Source organism: Agelaius phoeniceus, chromosome 19 (genome assembly GCF_051311805.1).
Source record: "Agelaius phoeniceus isolate bAgePho1 chromosome 19, bAgePho1.hap1, whole genome shotgun sequence".
NCBI lineage: Eukaryota > Metazoa > Chordata > Aves > Passeriformes > Icteridae > Agelaius > Agelaius phoeniceus.
Genome location: NC_135283.1, coordinates 8,557,991 through 8,578,754, shown reverse-complemented (window position 1 = coordinate 8,578,754; position 20,764 = coordinate 8,557,991). Strand labels below are relative to the sequence as shown.

The following is a 20,764-nucleotide window of genomic DNA, read 5'->3' as shown; positions in this document are numbered from 1 at the left end:
GTCCCAGCTATGGGGGGACATAGCTGTTCTTGTGTGATTTTAGACTATCAGGATGAAACCATTAATTAGCAAAATGGTGCCTCCCTGAGAGGGCAGTTCTGCACAGACTCTTTCTCCTATTTGAAAATCAAACCCAGAAATTCCTAATTCACAAAATCAGTTCAGTGGCAGAATGAATAGACACTGTTTGCACTGCTGGATTTTAGTGCTGGAGCATACAGCAAAAGTGAGATTTTGTTCTAGTGGTGGTTGGTTACAACATTTTGTAAACTCATTTAACATCTGAACTAAGTCTGGGCAAAACCAGCCACATGAAAACTTCAAAAGTGAATAAGATGGCCTTTCCCCTCTTTACAAAACTTTTCCCATCCTCATGCCTCTCACCTGACTGTAAGTGCTCTCACACTCATCTGGGTGTAAGTGATACTTTAGCCCTTTTGTGTTTCTGGGACTTACAGATTAAATGTCTGTATGGGACAGAAATGTCTATTAGAAAATCAGTAACTTAAAAAACGCCTTCATCAATCACCTCATAGTAAAATTAATTAATGAACCTTTTAACCTTATTTTGTGGGGTCTCTTCAATGCACTGATCCTCCAAGTTCAAGACAGAGAATAGGAAAATGGGGGAGGATCCAGAAGAGGGTGATGAGAGGGTCGGAGACCTTGGCACACGAAGAAATGTTGAAGGAACTGGGTGTGTTCAGCCCACTCTTCTCACAAAGATGTTGGGCACAGACAAGAAGCAATGAGCACAAGTTGCTTCAGGGGAAATTTTGTCTAGGTTAACAAAATATTCTTCACTGTGAGAACAACTAAACGTTGGAATGGGATACCCAGCCAGTATAAAAAGGATTGAGATTCCAAACGTAAGTTGGTGAGGAAACAGGCACCAGTGCCTTGTTTCTCTTGATGGGGCATGAATCTGGTGCCATGTGTGAATGACTGGTGGTATTGCTACATAAAAACACAACAGTGCTCGTCCTATCTGTTATTTTAAAGTAAAACAAGTTATCTTAAAACATATCTGGGCCCAAATTCCACCTTTACTGCCTGGAAGGAGGGAAGTTACATTTGCAGTGAAGCTGATCCCTATCTACTGTTGGAATTTTTGTCCTTTGATAACTGTTAATTTATTTCATTTTAGTAAGACACCTGAACTAGCGTTTTTCCTAGTGCACACTGAGCTTTAACTCAGAGAGGCTTCCATTCCAGTTTGCTGTTCCATAGTAAAGCTGTAAAAATGAGCTGAATGCCCAACCCAGGCTCAGGTCAGTTATAGAAGTCTAAAGGGTGGTTGGTTTCTCACACTTGCAGCACTGACTAGTCCTGACAATCTGGTTGACTGAAAATAATTTACTGAAGCTGAAATGATTTGCTGGATAAAAGTGGTGATTTCAAAAGTTTTCCTGAAGTCAAGATTCATGGACAAGATTCAGCTTTCCCTGGTAGGTACAGGGAGCTGCTCAGCCCGATGTAAATGTTTTATTCATGTCAATTATTCACATAAGTGGGTTTCACTTTAGTGTGTAACACAAGCCAGCTGGTTTGCTTCTTTTAAACTCTGATTTCTCATGCACCTCATATTGCTACACCCCTTCAGAGATATTTATGGAAATTTTACAGCAAGCTGTCTCAAGCTTATGTGCTATTAAGATTCCTTTCTGGGGTGTTTACTGCATTAGATTTATAATGTATAGATTTATGGACTCAGCTACTTGATGTTCCAATAAAGCATGTTGGAACTGAAGGCAACTGCTAATTAAAATAATATTTGATTATATATGTGTATACAGGAAGTGGGCTAGTGTTGAAATACTCTTAAGCCCCTCATAGCCTTGGCTGGGCTAAAAATGAATGAAAGGATTCTAAAGTAGAATAAAAGGATTGACATTCACAGCCAAAGAGAACAAGAAGGTTACAGCATTAGTACCAGGGCTGTGAAGTATCAACTATTCTGATAATCCCCATTTAAACAATTAAGATTAAATCCTACTGGGAAGGATCAGCTGATAAAATGGCCCCTCAAGCTAAGTTCCTTCTAGAAAAAGGATCTGTTCAGTGTTGGTTTTCACCCTGAAATCTCCACCATTTGGAGATTAGAAACAAGGGACTGTGCAAGCCGTGCTCCTTGCTCCAAACAGTTGACAGCTGATTTCATATACATTACAGTGTAGTAAGAGGTATGGATTGCCTGGCATGCAAACAGCCTGGCTTACACTCTGCAAAGGCATTTGGAAACAGTGATGAAAGCAAAACAAGGAAATAGTTAAAAATAATATTAATTACTGCAATGTGTTATTGAAATGCTCAGTTAATTCCATTCTAATGAGCTGCATTGAGAACTCTAACACTACTTCAGTGTGGTGACTCCACTCAGAAGGTTTTTAGCCAGTGGTCATGAAGGGTGATTTCACACCCTTCTCTGCCATTAAATGGATAAATTTTCTTTGTTTTTCTTCCTCACAAAGACTGACAGGCAGAATTTTTTAGGACAGATTACAGAAGGCAACAGCAATGGAAAACCTGGGCACTGTCACCAGAAGCAAATGAAGAGAGTCACTAACAGTGAGATCTACAAAAATTCCTGAAAAAGCTTTTTCAGGTGAACTCCTGAGTTCCAATCCATAGTTGCAACAAGGATAAAATAAGATGTAAAACATTTGATGCTTTCTGCAAATTAGGCTTGCACCACCTAGAGTAGCTGAGATTCTGCTGCTGCTAATAAGCATCTGCTTGTCACATCTGTAATGGTTCAGCATCCAAGTGCAGCTCAGAAAGACCTGTCTGCACATATCCAGCAAATCCAGCTTTCTGCTGAGCCACTGAGATACATAACTAAGACAAATAGAGGAAAAAACAAAAAAAAAATCCCATGGGGGACCCAGCGGGGATGCTTCAAGAATGTGTCATTTCTTCAGTTCTAAATTTTATTTGCTTTTATTGATAATACCATCTTCCTGCTCAGTTTCCAGTCACACAGATACAAACCCATAGTATTACCCAGAAAAGAGTCCAGCATCCACCTTAACTTCCCAGCTGTCCTATCATGGCTCTCTGCATGAACAGAGAGCCCAAGGGAACAGTGCCCTATTTTAATAGTTGCTCTTGTATGTATTTCCATTGCTACGAAATTGGCTTTTAATTCACTTTCATTTCATAAGCTATTTTTCTACTTTTTGGTTTTTTTTGTATAAATCTCATGTAGTAACCTACATCTGTCTGAAAATAAAAGGCACCCTTTGATTAGAGCTGGAATGCAGGATCATATACAGTGTGTTTGGAAACCTCTGCAGAAAAAAACATGTCTGCTTTAATACATCTTGCTCGAGGCAGCATGGGGTGAGGCAAGGACAACTGAGCAGTGTGCTTGAAAAAAAGGAAAAATACCCTGCTTTTCTTTGCCAGTTAATGCATCAAGTTCAGTGTTATTTACGTGACTTTTGAAAGAGTTTGGGATAAAATAATTTATTTGCTGCCCTTCCTCTCTTTTAGGAGACTGCAGAACTGTGTTTCTGGCACCTATAAGAATTAAATACCGTGGAAATTTCAGCAGCTAGAATAACTTATTATTAACTAGATAATTATATATATGGAATGGAGGTGAATTATATTTTTCACCATTTCCTTCAGTCCTTAAGAGGAATAATTAAAAAAACCCTATCATATAAATTAATCTTCACTATATTCTAGAAAAAACAGCATACGGTGCAATAAATGTTTCCATTAATTCTAGGACTGAAAATATGTTTAGCTTGATGTGTTTCTATTTCAACTCTGACCCGTTTTCCCCAGAACTACTCACTTGATAAAATATTTGATTCCATCAGCTGTGTAAGCTTCTTCCCATCCATAAGGCAGACCTAAGAGGAGATAAAGAAATAAGAAGTCTCTCAAAACTCAAGTGAGACATAAACAGAGAACATAGTTTTGAGATACTGTAAGTTACAATGCTGTCATTTCAAACAATATAAAAAGTTTATAAATCAATTCCTATTTTTGTAACAGATAATAATATAAACAATACAGTTTAACAAATACTTGCTGTGCCACAAAGCTACTAGCTTTGATGATTTATTAACAGATGATACTTTTTGATAAGTATCGTTTAATGATACTTCTATTACTAGAATGATGAGTAATACTTCTAGTAGGGTACTATTCTATATTCCTTTAAAAATTAAATTGTCCTAGCAAATCTTTATGTTTTTAATAACTATTTGTTCAAAACTAACTCTTTGTAAGGTCTGAAAAGTGCTGGAGAAAGAAGCATCAGTCTCTGTGTCAAAATGATCCTGCTTTTGTGATACTGTACTGTAAAGTACATAATGGCAAGTGCAAGGTCCTGAAAAACTGTTTTTTTGAGACTAGAAATATACATAAAATTTAAATATGCAATATAAATTGTTCTTGAATTGTTTTGCCTGAAACTCATCTCGAAATGTTAGTGTCTTAGGAGTTAAACTATTTTTGTTCAAGTCCCAGTGTATCTCAAAGACCAGCTCATTAGAACCATCTGTGAGCCTGCTTTTGGTTTAAAACTTTTATTTGGAAAATGTGCTGGACTGCACGCACCATCTGAGCTTTGAAAGCTGCCTCCTCCCAAGGACTGCCCTAAGTGCACATGTTTATTTTTTAAATTTCTTTTTTAAAAGGCTGACTTTTTTCTGTTGTCACACCTTTGTCCCTAGCGTGGTTCTTCTTAAAAGTCTGGAAAGGGGTAACTTCAGTTCTCCAGTATAAACAGAGCTCATTACAGCCACTGAATCAGGATTGGGCACACTGGAGCTGGTACAAACCTCCTGGGAAGGAATTACACCTGTAGGCACCCAGTGAGGAGCAACAAGGAACCAAAACTCCAGAACTCAGGAAGGGAACTTGAGAACTGAGAACTAGAACAGCACTGTGGTCAGTCAGTACAGCTTGGAAAAGAAAAAACCCATTGGATTAAATTTTTTTCCCCTATCAGTTTTACCCCCATTAGTCACTTTATCAAGCTTTTTCCCATTTTCAGTTTAGAACAGATCTATACAATCTGTTCCTCAAAACACACTACCCACTACCTTTCAAAGAGAACAATCCACAGCTACTTCCCTTTAAACACAAAGTAGCTGCTGCATAGCAGCTCTCAGGCTCTGACTCCATTATGAAGGGAAGAAGAAAAGGATGTTTAAACTATAAATATGCTAGACATGCTCACTGGTTCTTCCTTCCTCTCCTATGAAAGATGGGACCTTTATTCAGCATGGGAATTTTCTGATTATTTAAATGGCTATGGGATTCATCCCTCAATTGCTTCCATCTGCCCTGGCCTTTCCTTTTTCCTCCATGAAGCATGCATGTCCAAATAAATGACAACAGATTTGCTCAATTATGAGTGAAAGCCCAGGATCTGCTCTGTACTCACACAGATCCCCTACATCACCTGTTTCATTTATCAGTGATAATTGCACTTTTTTCCACTGGTGATTTGATTAAAATGATGGCCTTTTTTCCTCTTCTAAATGAAGAGCTGTACATAGGTAGCAATAAACTGCTGTTCTGTACTCTTCCCTTACCCACTGAAGACTTCACTTTTCAAATACCCTGAATACATTTGTCACCTAGAAATGTAACTCTGGAAATATCTCCAATGCTTTATTTGCCTTTTTGACTTTGTATACATTAGACTGTGTATCCTATCCATTCTTTGTATGCTTCCACACTCCACCTACATCTATAGGTTTTTTAATGCTTTTATTTTCCAAATTTTTTACTTGCTCTCCACTAGGTTTTTAGTGCTGTTCTCTTTATTACTTTCCTTCCCTTTCGGATTTGTACTTCTATTTCTTGTATTTCCCCTGGTAGCTAGGAAGCTCTCATATTTTGCATCGTATTTCCCCAGACACCATCTCCACTTCCTCCAAGCTCACTGTCTCCATGAATCATTCATAAGTTGATCTACTTCCTCCTGCTTTATTTTTTCACACCCTCCAGGGTCAAATTTGTTGTTTGTCCCAGGACTTGCTTTGAAAGGCTGCTAAGCTCTCACCTGGAGTAAATGGGAGGTAAAGGAGCAGAAAAAGCAAGAAAAACAGTCTGAAATATACAAGATTTAGCCTACATAAACTCCAGCAATCTCAGATTTCCTGCATATTTATAATCTCTAGTGTGAACTGCTACAGTCTCCTTGATGAATCTTCATAAATAATATATTTGGCTTCAGTTGTCGGCATAGATCATCTTAAGAAATCACAGATTTACAGTATTTAAAAACTAGTTCATTTCAGCAGAAAATAGAGGGCTTCTTGCTATTCAAATACTTGTGACTATTTACCTTCTGCAAGGTAAAGAAAAGGTAAAATTGCAAAAGCAATTGTGCATGCAAAAGGAAGAGCAGTCTCCTGAGAGAGAGCACTTTAGTCAAAATACACAATAACCTACCACCATTTTGTTCTGAGTATGTGCATTTAATTAGGGTTAATGCCAAAGAAATGTCTGTAATTCTCTGTGACAAACACAGCCAAAGAACCAGTTGCCGTTGTTTGTGTCCCAGCACTGCTGCAGCCGGGCAGGGTCCCTGGGGACTGCTCCTCCTTCCCTGAGCTGCCAGCTGGGATAACCACTGCTCTGCAGTTATATAAAGCTGAGAGGAAATGAAGCCCTCGGGCAAACAGAACCTTCCTGATCCCCGATAAGTGTGGAGCTCATCGATCTTTATCACCTCCTTGGCTTGACAGGACAAAACCTGCACCAGCACTGACACTGTGGGTCCCAGAAAAAAAAAGAACTGAGCATCAGCCCGAATTATAAACCTGTAGGAAGTGACAGACATGGAAGAATTTGCCTGCAGCTCCCAAGAGAGAATGTGTGTGCTCTCCCTCAACAACACCACACATGGCATGATCCCTCATATCTCTAAAGGAAAAAGGGGGAAATACAGGTATTAGGGGAAAAGCCTCATTCTCCTGGGCAGTTATCAAACCTAGAAACTGCAATAATGTAGTTGGGTGATTTTTTCTCCCCCCCTAAATAATCTAGTATTATTAAAAATTATTAAAGCAAAAGATATGTGGAGATCAGCAGATGAAAGTACTAAAGCAGATACAACAGCAGAACATTCAGTTGAGTCAACCACTGCAATCCTGACATCAAAATACTGCAGTCCATAAATGCTCTATTTTGCTTAATTTTTGACAAAATTACTCAAAGGAAATGAGATATTTAGAGCCTATAGTAAGAATATCTAAAATGAATGCACTGTGCACTAGGATTCTATCTAGATTTGCCCTATTTAGATGCTTCTAGATAAGTATGTCTTTAAGTGCTTTCTTTTGGCTTTGGGGCCAGAGTTTAAAACCCTCCCTCCATTACAGCAGGCACCAAACAGCACTGATAAACCTGGAAGGAGAGCTTGGGGACAGCTGCCTCCCACAGGTGCTGATCTCACCCCAAGTGCTCTTCCCGTGGAACACAAACTGATTTCCAGCATTGTTCACACCTCTGTTATCCACCATTAAAAGGGTCTCTGGCTGTGATTCCCTTCCTGTTATAGGTAAACAGTCAGCAGATTGATTCCAGATTGAGTTTAAGGGATGTGGTATCTACCTGCAATGCTAAAGCCACATTGTACACATATTGTAATGGTTCATATGTATCACAATGAACCATTCTTTGATGAAGAAAGAAACAAGGATGTCTTTGTTACATATCCTTTTATGACTTTTTCAGTTGTACATGTCTTGTTTACATACTAGATTATGGGCCAGCTCATAGCCTTTATTTATCTCCTGATAATTTATTTGTATTTAGTATCGAGTCTCAAAAATGATGGGTTTTTTTAAGAAACAGGAATTACCTGCTAAAAGGGTTTCTGATACAGAAGATTTGCTAAAGGACATTAAAACCAGTTTTCTCTGTCACTTGATAAATGTGGTTCTGAATTCTGATCTCTTTTCAATAGCCATCAATTTCAGCTCTTCTCAACATTTAAACCTTCCTCCAGTGGGTTCAATAATAAAGGCAAAGGTGTTAATTAAGATCCCCAGTGCCTTTGGCTCTTCTCTTCTGAGCTATTTAAGCAATGCAAAGAGGATGGAAAGTTGAAGGTGTGATTTGTTGGTTTTAAGTTGCCTGATGTTAGTCTCCTGAGTGCTAATAGAATATGGGAATATCCCAGATGACACAAGAGGTATTATGGTGTGAGAGAGCAGAGGAACTCCTCTCTGTGACTTTTGGAATTTGACACAACTAAAGCAAAAATTGGCAGAGAAAGAACCACCCTTGAGTGTTCAGAAGGGTGCAGGCACAAAATGGACTTTTATTTTTTGAGGCTATCAATAATATAAGCTGCTTTTAATCAGTAATATTCCTGCTTTTTTTGTGAATTAAATCATGAACACTCAGGTTCAGGAAAACAGCTTTCAGCAGTGAATATGCACTTCTGGCATTTGCTTGTGTGTCACTTTAGATCATTTCAAGTGCCCTTCCCAAAACCAAATATGTTTCCTTTCATAAATAATACTCTGCTGAGGGGACATTCCATTCCTTTTTTTCACATATCAAATTCCATTAAAAAAAAAATTGGTTTTTTCTTTTGTTTTTGGTCACCTAATAAAACAAAGATGACTCAGTAGTCTTCTAGTAGAGACATCTGGGAAATAGTAGCAACTGAAACTTCTGCTGATTTGGACTATGGTTGGCAGATTGGCTTGTGTCCCTTCAGTCTGTTCCTAGAAACCAGGCTTCAGGAATAGTATTTGTCTTACTTTGGACATTCAGGGCATGGTGAAAGATGGGCTTGTGTTTTTCCACTACTTATTAATCATAACTTATTGACCCATCTATGTTGGCAAACTCATTAATCTTGGATTAAAACAATTGCAACTTAAAATTTAGGAGCAGTTATTAAATAGCTTGTGTTTCATGCTGAAGGATTACATGAACAACTTTTAGATCTTTTGGTAATTCTGAAATGACATACTGTTGTAAATGTCTTTCTTCTATTCTAATACTTGTCTGTGAAAAGCTTGGTACAGTTAATTAGAAACAGTTTGAATACAAGAGCAATTGCAATTTATGAACAATGACCAGTCAACCGACTAAAATTTAAGGAAATAAGAATGACCTCAAACAGCACATGTGGTCAGACATTACTACAGACATTTTCCCCTCCTACCTAACAAGGAAGGAAATCCAAAGTCAGAAGAAACTCTGCTCAATTTGAAGTTCTTCAGAAATGAGTGAGAGCTACAGTCACCTGAGCAATGAGGTTTGTGCTGTATCTTTAAGAAGGATAAAGAATTACCTTTAAAATTGTACCTTTTCAGAAGCTGAATATTGGAAATACAACACAAAAAAAACCCCGAAGTACATATTTTTCAGAGAGACTAATTATCTACTTTCACAAAACTCTTAGGTGCTTAACAAGATAAGGAGCAAACAGGGGAAGTGATGCTCCTTTTAATCTGTGCAGGAGGTTAGTAGTAGTTAAAATAATACAAAATAATTACCTCTTGGAAAAAAAGTAATTCTTTAGCAACTTGGATCAAAAAAACCAAGCTTATTTCAATATGCTTCTAATCAACTGGCTTCCAAAGTCTTTCCACATCACACATTTGACGGTCAGATGTTCAAAAAAGGATTTTGAGGAGGCCAAGATACCATGAAGCTGCTTGTCCCTCAGTATTATAACATTTCAGTCATGGGTGCAATATATTTGTTAATGCATTAGCTCAGGAGAGCATAAACCTTCAAAAGTGAGGGATAGTGGAAGCTGGAAGGGATTTCAGACCAGCTTCTTCTGACCAAACACTGGATTTTGTATAATCCACTGGCTCTTACTATTTGCTTTTAAAAATGCATTTAACATACTGATTATTTGATGCTGATTTTTGTAATTTTCACCGACACTGCTTCTTTCTAAAATGCTACTGGCCATCCAGTGAAAATACAAAAGGATGCAATGATCAACCACTCCAAATTATTTGGCTTACTGTGGTCAAGAATCTGTTGATAAGGTGGAGGCGACACAGAAAAAATCAGAAAACTGCAGAATGCAGAAATCCACCTCTTTCACAGAAAAGGCTGCAAAGAAAAAGAAATTATAGCAGTGTTCCATATCCTCCAGTGGCTCCCATCTGTTTGTTTGCCAAGTTAAAGATGTTTTGTTTTATTTTAACGTTAAAGGCTTCTACAGCCAAGTCTCAATTAGTGACACAGTGAGAGAAATGCAGTACCCGAGGATCACAGGGCTGGTACTGCTCCCTGCTAAGGCTGAAAAATGGTAAACACATGTTCCCCATTACATTTTTCTCAGCCCCTTCTAGTTTTTTAAAAAAATATTCCTTTCTATGAATTAATTGCAAGCTTTTTTTTTGCAGTTTCCCACTATTGACTGTTAACATGATGGTGTCCACTTGGGATGAGTCAAGAATGCATTATTGCTTCCATACTGACTGAATACACTGCAAGTTACAAAGTAATTTTTGAGGAATATTTGCATAAATTAAATTGAAATTAATTTTGTTTATACCTATGAATCTCTAACTGCTGAAGAGAACACAGGGAACACATCATTAATTCTTAAATTAGGGAAACAGTCCTGCACTGGGGAATTTTACACCAATGCAATATAGACTAAAAAAAAGTTAAATTCATGGAAGTACTCTCTGGGGAACATTCTTGTTCTGAATTGGTACAAGCCACTTTCAGATTATTAAAAAGAACCTGGAATAACCCATTCTTATTGCAGAAATTCAAGGCTCTGCACACAGAGCATTCACCACCAGAACCAGGTAATTAGGAATAGCCTGGAATACTTCACTGTATGTCCCAAGAAATAATTTCTTTTTCCCCAGTTTCCTTCTTTTCTTGCTCCCTTGATTCCTCTGTTCTGGAATTCACCCATCTCCTTCCCTTACTGGATCAACTTCTCTTGTCAGCATCTATTGTGCTATCCACCCCCTTCCATCACTGTCAGCTCCCATTGCTCACTGACGCATGTGATCGTTAAATGCAAGTTTAATTAGAAAGCATTCATTGGTAACAAATTAAAATGACTGCCTAAAATTGGAATTGAGCAGAATTTGTCTGAGATTTAAAAAGCAATAGTATTACATGATATGCCTTTCTTGCTAAGTAATATCTCACTTTTTTTGCACTGATGATGAAATTAAACTGGAGAAGGGGTTGGCACGAACCACCTACAATTGAGAGACAGAACCACTCTCTGCTCAGCTCATCTCACAGCAAGGACTGACCAAAGTAATATTTTTTCCTTTTGAAGCAAGAATTGTAAGAATACATCAACTCAAGACATCCTTTTAGCCTGATATAAAAAAGCCTTCAGCTACACATAGGTAAAAGAAGGGTTTTTAGAAATAATTTTAAACATTTTAGAAATAATGTTAAAAGTTCTTAAAATCTAAGATGGATTTCCTTTTTTGTTATAAATCCGAAGGGGGAAAAAAAAATCACAAAATGCCTCCATTTAGCATACTGAACTTTACCTGAAGTATAAAGGTAAAATTTACAGTGAAAAGAAAATTTCTGTTACCAAACACAATACCCAGAGCAATCACTAATGCAAGGCAAAAATCTCCCTCCTTAACTCCCAGTTAATGATCCATATGCCTCATGCCATGAGGTAACACATCTAGTGTGAGCCATACATACATTTTGTACCTCTTTTAGGTCTCCTTTATAAGCACTAAGTAATTATGTTTTCCTCTAGCAAATTCTCCTTAAAACACACTTTTAAAAAAGCTTCCTCTCTCATTCTTGGCAATCAACTTTCCTTGTACTTCTTTCCATTTAAATGAACACACTTGTGTGCCGTATATGTCTGAGGAACTCTGCTGGCCCTCAGCTTCTCACTCCTACCTACTGAGGAGAAGTGAAAAAATGTGACAACTGCAGGAGCTGACAGCAAAGCCTACGAGCCCTCTGAGACAAGATGAGCCCTGACAGCTTCAGCACACACTGATTCCCAACAAAGGGAATGCTGCTCATCCCCCTTCCCCTTGTCAGCATGAATCCAGATCTCTCAGGATGCTCAAAGAAAAGGAACTCAGCACTGCCTGCCAAAAGCACACACAGTGCTTTGGATCAGCTCCACTGCAATGGTCACTTTGGTTTTGGTCACCTTAAATGATGGCACAGGTGCTCGCTGACCCCAGACCCACAGGGAGAACTGGGGTATCCACCTCTGCCCACAAGCAGCTGGCTGAATCTGAGCTGCCCCTGCCAGTGCAAACAGGAGGATGTCAGACTTGGATCTGGGACTGACCCCTCAAGGATAAATTCCTGTCTCACCAGGGTATTTTCTGGCTTGCAGACACTGATCTGGGGCAGAGACCAATTCCTGCCTCCCCTGGGTATTTTCTCCAACTTGGGAACAATTTGCATTTCCGTGCCACAGAATTTCAGTTTGTTTCCTCCCTTATGTCAAAACACCATGCTATAATGAAGGATTAATATATCAAAATTCTAAGCATTATGTCAACAGAAATTAATAGAGAGACAGTTTAGGAAGTATTTACCATCCAGTAAAATTGTTGAATCTGGAGAGTTTTGATTTCAGTCTCCATAGTTACCAAGAGCAAATACAACTTGTATGGGAAGAGGTACAAAGTCAACTAATTTTTTCATAGAGGGGTCACAGTCTGAATGAAACAAGTCCGTAGACTTTTAATGAAGTTTTTTTTTTCAGAGATTAAAAATGCTGGAAATTATCCTAATGAGACTGCACTAATCTTGTTAGGTCATCTGTATTTTAAGATATTATTATATCACTTGTTTTTCATTATTAAAATGTTTTGATTTGAAAGTCAGGACAGGCAGTGCCTATTCAAAAGCTGACTCATCTTTTCTCATTAAAGGTAAGTGAATGGAGAGAGAATAATTTGCTTTTCTAGCAGCAACAACAGAGTTCTGAAATCTAGGTCACATTAAAGAACTGTCTTGAAATACAAGCTTTAGACACTGAATGGTGTTTTTCCTTGCTGTGAAACATGAGGATTAACATGCATACTCAATCACCAATAAATCAGCATGCAACTTGTTCATAACTGATATTTAAATGTATTTTCTGATTTGATCAAGGTCTAAAATTATTCTGTCCTTATTAGTGTCAGCTTTTATCTAGCTTCTCTGCTTGTCCATAATTACCGTAATGTTCTGATGCTCGGACACCAAATTAAATAAGCAGGGTCTAGTTCCTGGGCCCTGGAACAACACCCCCAAGTAAGGCCAGTTAGGTGGAAAAGAATGTCATTCCTCACTCACACTCAACAAAACGTGGGTTTAGCCCAAGGAAGGGGAGTTTGGGGATAATTCAGGATTTAAAACCCATTGGTAAAAGGACCTTTCTTTGAAATGCCATTGAAAAACAAGATTAGAATTTTGTAAGGGCTTGACTGACTGGATCAAATGTCTGAAATAAAGAGGGTGCAGCTGGATAAAGACAACAACAAAGTCTTGTATTCAAGATGTGGATAATCAGCTGCCCAGAGGGAAGAGGGCACACCCAAATGCCTTCGGTTCTGGGAGTAGAAGAAAATTCAAACTTCACAGGAACCAGTAACATGGAGCTACTGGGGAAAGGAAGCACCATTTGGGACATGATGTGAGTTCATATTAAAGCAAACAAGGTTATTCCATTTTTGTCTCCTGCAGGAAGCTCTTAAGTACAGAACTCAATATAACTTTGATGAATTGGAGAGAAGTCAGAGAAGTGCAAAGGTAAGGAAGTGGCCAGGAGAGATGTGGTGTAGAGAAAAATTCACCAAACTGGTGTCATTCACTTGGGGGAACAGTAAACAGGGTGGAGATGCTACATGGTCTTCAAATATTTTAAATGCTGCCACTAAGAGGAAGTAGTGGGGTCAAGACAAGTAGTAACAGGCTTTAACCACAGTGAGGAGGATTTAAGCCAAAGGAAAAGGTATCTAGTGGCAAAGATAATTAAGGACAGCAATAGCTGGCCCCCAGAAGCAGTGGGATATGCTAGACAAATACCTGTTTGTTTGAGCTAAAAATCATTTGTGTTGCTGGAGGCACACAGATGCACGGTCTAATTGCTGCAGGTCCTTCCCAGCTAAATCTTTTCTGATGCCTTGTTGGCAAACTACTGAGTGCTACTTTTCTACACTTTTGTGTAATTTACATTATATGCAGACATTTGTTCTGCTTCCCATTTGCAAGGCGTTTTTATGTCTTGTGTTCATGGAGGCGATACATTTTAATTATATTATGCACCAAAAACTCCTCTCTTGTCTCCTTTAAAGTATTTCTTGTAAACCCAAGGCAATCCTGGCCAGAGAAACAGGGTTTAGAGAATGTTTTCAAGGCTCATCAGACAGCACTTGTATTCACACCCCAACATTAACACTAAAACCAAACAAAACAACAAAACCCCAGTGAAAGGTAAAACAGCAAAAGGGGTTTTTTTGGTCTTGTTTTCTTTTTTCTGGTTATTCTGAATTTTTTTTTCTGTTATATTTTTTATTAGCCTTGATTTAGCTGCACTGGCATAATTTATTTCCATAACATTATATGCACTGCTTTTAAGTACGGATAAGCACTTTAATATTAGTATTCATCAATGATGATGCTTACAGCTTGGAAGCCTCTTTTTTTTTTTTGAGTCAGAGATCACCACCCAACATCAAAACCTCTCCCAGATTATCATAATAAATCTTGTAATTGAAAAGAATATAAAAGAGTCCAGGTTCTGCAGCCAAGCTGTAAATCTGTCATGAGACTTTTGCAGCTCAGTGGCTGATAACCCAGTACAGCCTGGAAACCACAGCTGTAAGTCTAAATCACCTAAAAAATATGTGGATAACCATGCATTACAAAATTAATGTGGATCCAGCACACAGCACTGAAACTTTGCATCAGACCTACAGTACTGAACTGCAGCAATTATGATAAAGAAGGCAAGAAACCAACTCAGTAAAATGTTCTCAGAAACCTGAAAGGGAGCCTATGGCTGTCTGTGCTTCCTCATCAGTCATTCCTTTCCTAATGAAGATTTCCAGGACAGTGCAAAGGTGCTCCCTGACAGTGTTTCATAGTCCAGGTATTTTTGTTCAAGGAAAAGTCACTGCATAAACATCACACACAGTAATGATAAACCAGAAGCAAAGAACTTTTACAAGTCACTAATAAACCTGACAGTTACCAAAGGCTGCTGGAGAACAGCATCTCTAGTGTAACACAAAATTCTAGTAAATGTAAGATACTGTCCAGGAAGGAAAAAAAAAAAAGCTCCTTTCAGGATTTCCTATCAATAAGACACTTAATCAGAAAAAAATGTAAGCATTAAATTTAGAAGACTTTTGTTAAAGCCTTGAGTTTTTGTTGTTCTTACTGATGAATGAACAACTCAGCTGCTTCATGACTCAAATTCCTTTTTAAAATGGGGGTAATAATTTTCACCAAGGTGTAGGAATCACGTCAGTAAAGCAGTTTGTATCAGACTTACTGACTGGAGAGAGAATGGACTTGTCTCAGAGGTTTAGTCCTCCCTTTTCAAATTAATTTTTTTACACGCTCAATTTCATTTATATTTGAATTATTTTCAATACTGTACAGTATTACATTTCTTAGTTGCAACATTTATTTTCTGTTGCAATGAAACATATTCAAATTCTTGGACAGATTTTCTTTTTGAAATTACAGTTCTATGAACCCTGTCAGAATTACAACTCTTCATTTTTTTTTTACCAAGCAGGCAAAATTGGACATTTAAATGATTTCCAGAAAATTAAAAGTCTTGCTGCAAGTAAACAGTTATGTAGAAAAAAAAGCTTTCGCATTCTTGACTGCATCCTTGTAAAATGATATTAAATATGATTGGATTTTTTTTCCTGAAGATTACAGAAGCCATTTTCCTCGTTATGCAACTTTGAATTTTAATTTTTATGCAAGTACATAAGTTGTACTTGCATAAAAATTAAAGAAACCTTTGGGTTTCTTCCTGTGATCTGATTTGCAATGAATCTAAAGAGTTGCAAAAAAGGTATCAAATTTTTAATGAAACATTCAGATTTTGAAAGGAAGGCGAAAATTTAACAAGGTCTGTAATATAATGTGAAACAGATCTACTTCTCAACTTGGATATAACTGATGTTTATTGTAAAAATTAAAAAAATGTAATTCTGAGATTTCTGTATTTTCTTTTTAATGTCAACTCAAATAAGATTCAACAGCAAAAAGTTCATTGAATAACTTAATCATATTACTTTTGACAAAAATGAAACTATCTTACCTTCAAGTATTTTTGTTAGGAGGAAAAACAAAAATCAACCTCCAGGGACTAGCAAAACCGTGAAATTTTCCTTTGAATAAAACAGTTGATAAATTTTCTTTTGGGAAAACTCACTTCTTCTGTTGTTGTTAAAAGTTTCAAAGGAATAATATATATTAATGTCACCAAATCAATATTTTCTAGTAGAAGTACTGTCTCAGCTAATGTTTAGCTGCTCAATATAAGCTTTTTACCTTTAAAGCACACAGCAGTGATATTAATTTTTTTGCTAGCAAAAACTATTAAAAGGGAGCTGTACAGCTGCGTTCAGGATATACTCTGTATAATTTATCTGGGCTCTTCTATTTCTGATTTCAGTAATTCACTGAAATATTTATGGCCTTGCCAGAACAATGAATACACAGAGTTATCTCTTCAGTTGTCATTATGCTGCTTCTTCCCAGGCAGCTCTTCCAGTGGGGAAGGACAGGTACAGTTCTAGTTCATCAGCTGAAAGAATGTCAGAGGTATTCCCTCAATGCACACTCCTCCCACAAACTGGACCTTGCAGGAAATAATTTTGCCTAATACTAAAAATACAAGAAGATACAGCATCTTTAATATCAGGAGCCAAACTAACAGAAGTTAACAGGACATGCCTGCCCATGCCACAGTAACAGCTGGATTTTGATGTACAGGCAAAAGGTAAAAATGGGAGGGGGAACAGCTGATGTTCTGGCTGATGAACTACAGCCAATTACCTGCACAAAGTTACAGCACTGCTGTGTTCATAAAATACAAGATTCAAGAACAGAATAGCAAAATGTATGAATAAATAATGTATAATAAATGTATAAATAAATAGCATTTATTCTGTTGTAATAGACAAACACACCAGGCCTGCAACAAACAAAAGAAATATGAATACTTAATAATACTGGCCCTTTTCAAAATAGCAAAATTGTTATTTGTGAAGCCTTGCTACAGCTTAGTTATTTGTGAAGCCTTGTTACTCTATAGCTTAGTTCCACCCACACTGTCAAAAGAACAGGAAGGGATAACTGACACTTTCCTGACTATGGAATGGTTTTGGCATTTGAACACATTGTAGCTGAAAAATCCCTAAACTGAAGAAATGGATAGATCCAATATTTCAGCTTTTAATGCCAAAGATCTAAGGCATTGCCCAAAAATCAAAAGCAATTTTAACCATCAAGAGAACAGGCACTAATGGATGCTGAGCAGCCACAGCTTCTATTCTCTTCTTTTATCTAGTCAGCATTCAGGGAAATGAATATAAGATCCAGGCAACGAAACTTCTGCCTGTAGGATCTTCAAAATCAAATGCATAGTGACTGGCAAGATCAATATGAGTAAATTAAGTAGGAGTTTTGGAATCTGTATTAATTTGGATATCATTTGAGTGAACTTCAGCATGATTGCCTCATGTCAGATCCCAGGCTGAGAGCAAATTATGGGAACGTGATGGGATAAAATAGCTCAAAATTCAGTGCTTGAGCTCCCACTGAGTGGAGAACCTGGCTTCAGAGCACTTCCTGGATGTGGATGGTTGGAATTGTGTCAATTACAGCAAGATTGTATTTTTGGACAGAAGTGTCAGAGGCAGAGGGAGGAAATCAGCAGCCAAAATACTTGAAAGCTGTGTTATATGAGTGCCCATTTCAAAATGCTGATTGCCTGCTCTTTGATGAGGAGATAAGTATGTTCCAGGGTTAATCAGATTTTGGTCATTACCCAGTACCCAGTGTATTCCTTTTCTAAATTTGTAATAGAAAAGAAGAAAATGCTATCACTATTCTTTGTAGCATGATTTGCACCATATGGTCTACTAAATGCAGGCAGCAACTACTTTTAAATGCTGCAGTTCTTCACTGAGGCATTATTATCCTCTGTATGATGGAAGTAATTTCAAGTCTTCAGGAGATGCTCACATTCTGTAAAGCAGAACGGCCTCTCAAGGCTTGGTTTCTAAAAAGAGCTTACAGTCCTTAAAGAAGATGAAGAATGGCTCTTTCAAGGGATGAGCCTGATTATTCTGTTTATTACTTCATTATTTGCATTTTGAGGTCCGGAGGATCCTGAAGCAGTAAGCCCTGGAAAACGAGCTGTTGTTCTTTTTCCAGAGTCTTTGCCTGAAGAATCACCAAAGTGCCTTCACAGAGCTGTCACTCAGCCTGCAGAGCTGAAAGCTGATCTGCAGCAGTATCACAAGGCAACATGTTCTTGAAGATTTTCAGGAATACACTGAACTTCTTCAAGCCTCTTCCCTCAGGCAAAATGTCAGCTATTACAGAGGAAGGGGATAGTTTGTGCGGATAACTTATAAATATATAATTTTGACCTGGTTGTCAAGGAAGATTTTTTTACAAAGGAAGCAGTTTTCTGTTGGAAAAACACTCTACAACCTTTTCCTGGCACCCAGACTTTGTTTCACATGTACTGTAAATGAATCAAAGAGGAATTTTGGCTGGGGCTCCTTAACTTCGTATTTACAAGAATGAAGCAAATAATGAAAGAGAAGTTCTATTTAGAAGGTAAAATGTATCACAGAGGTTTCCCAGCCAGACATTCTGATTCACTGAGCAACCTGAAAAATATTAACTCCAGTTCTCTCTCTAAGAATTCAATAACCAATTATTATGCTGTGGACACCTTCCTGGGAAAAGGAAACCCTTCAGTCTGCACTGTAGTCTCTAATACACTTTTCTCTTTGATGGATGACATTTATGAAATACCACATACACAAGAGCCCCCTTTCTATGACAGTTCATCTGCAAGAAAACTTCAGATCACATGGAAAACATTTAGTGAGAAGCTGGCAGAGAACACTGCAGACAGAATGCTATTACATAGTTCCTTTGCCTTAGCTACTTTCTTTTGGAGGGAGAGGGAGAAAAAAGCCAGTGAGGTTTAAAGCTTTAATCTCATACCCAAGCTTGTCAGAGCCCAAATCTATCTGTAATGCTCTCCAAATCAGAATGAACTCAGAAAGATGACGTTCAATCTTGAAATCCTTCTCTGCAGATCTATTTTTAATTCTCAGGTTCATAAAATGGATCCCTGCTGTAGCTCCAGAGCTTTCTAGCATGTATTCTACCTATTATGTTTGACATAACCACATGTTAGAATTCAGCTGCATTTAAAACCAAAAGTTTTCTTTGCACAATTTTCTGTGTAGTGTAATAAGAGCAATTCAGTGTGACAGAACTATGATTATCATTGGTGGAAAACCAATTATCTCTCTCCTGGTCACTGTTATTCTTTTCACTCCACCAGTAATGCTAACTCTAATATTCTGGACACTTTTGAACAAATTTTATCTTCTTATTTTGCTTTCTTTGCCATGGAATGAGTAATAAATTAATGCTTCATAAATAACATCAAAAAACTATTTTTCATATCTTATTTTCTCAACAACCATTTTCTCAGTCTCTTTCTAAATTAATTCCTGAACAGTCCTTTGATACAAGAATTATGGACAACCATAATTAACCACCTTTCCAAAACCTCCTGTGACATACCATTTCTGTTCCCTTTTTGTAAATCAAAATTGGAGTAGAACTGACTGCCTGCTCAACTATAGGCAAATACCATCAAAATACACAATCATTTCAATGATCTGAACCAGGAATTATATGATAATTCAAACCTGTTTCTTAGACTTTCAACTGATGCAGTTTATTACAGTCACTATCATGAATTACCATCATTTTCACCAATGGGAACAGCTTTCTGTTCATGACTTGAGGACATACATGGATATCTCCAAATGGAACTGCTGCCTACATTCACTCCCTACAGCAACAACATCTTCATTAAAACACTTTGATACATGTTCATGCAAATCCAGCAGAATAACATTTTGTAAATATTCCAGTATGAAAAACAGAGCATTAAAGTAATGAAATTCTGCTAGTTTTACATGATTCTGGTAATCTTCGTATTCCTCACTTTGGCATTAATTTTGTGCTGTAAGTTTTCCTGTGAAGAAATGTACTCTGGAATAACTTTATATTCTAATTATAGTTTGATGAAGATGCTGCCTGAGCTGACACTGAACCTGCTCTGTCCTTCCATGCTAGGAATGATTTATTCAGCCAGTTCACATCCAATTTTAAATGAAATTATCCATTTTCTTGGCTGATGAACTGATACCAGATTTCAAAGCACACAGAGATGGACACACTCACTCACAATCCACTTCCAAAATGGCACGGATGGACTTGGCAAGGTCCCTGGCTTCTGCTGCAAGAGCTGCTGTGACAGTAGGTCCGACCCTTCCCAGCCGAGCCAGAAGTGCTTTAGTGGACAACGTTCTTCTGTCACTAAGATAATAAAAAATAAGTGTTTATTTGTAATATGATAGAGGAAACTGCTCCTTTTAACAAGGTAAACTTGTTTTTCTAAAGTGGTTTTGTTCTCACTGTATGAACAAAAAAGATTCATGCTCCCAAATCAGTGAGTTAGCCCCAGCAGCAGTCCTGGCTGAACAATGAAGGCACTTGGAAA

At 37.7% G+C, this 20,764-nt stretch overlaps 1 protein-coding gene across 4 annotated transcripts in view; it reads right to left on the bottom strand.

The window, feature by feature from the left end:
• The window catches only part of STXBP4 (syntaxin binding protein 4), a 79,527-nt gene that overhangs the window by 24,145 nt on the left and 34,618 nt on the right, over window positions 1-20,764 (bottom strand). For all 4 annotated transcript variants that reach the window (XM_077188314.1, XM_077188315.1, XM_077188313.1 and 1 more), the window contains 2 exons: window positions 20,450-20,580; window positions 3,806-3,863 (listed from right to left, as the gene is read on the bottom strand). In XM_077188314.1, the coding sequence (XP_077044429.1) occupies window positions 3,806-3,863; window positions 20,450-20,580 (189 nt within the window). The remainder of the gene's footprint in view (window positions 1-3,805; window positions 3,864-20,449; window positions 20,581-20,764) is intronic.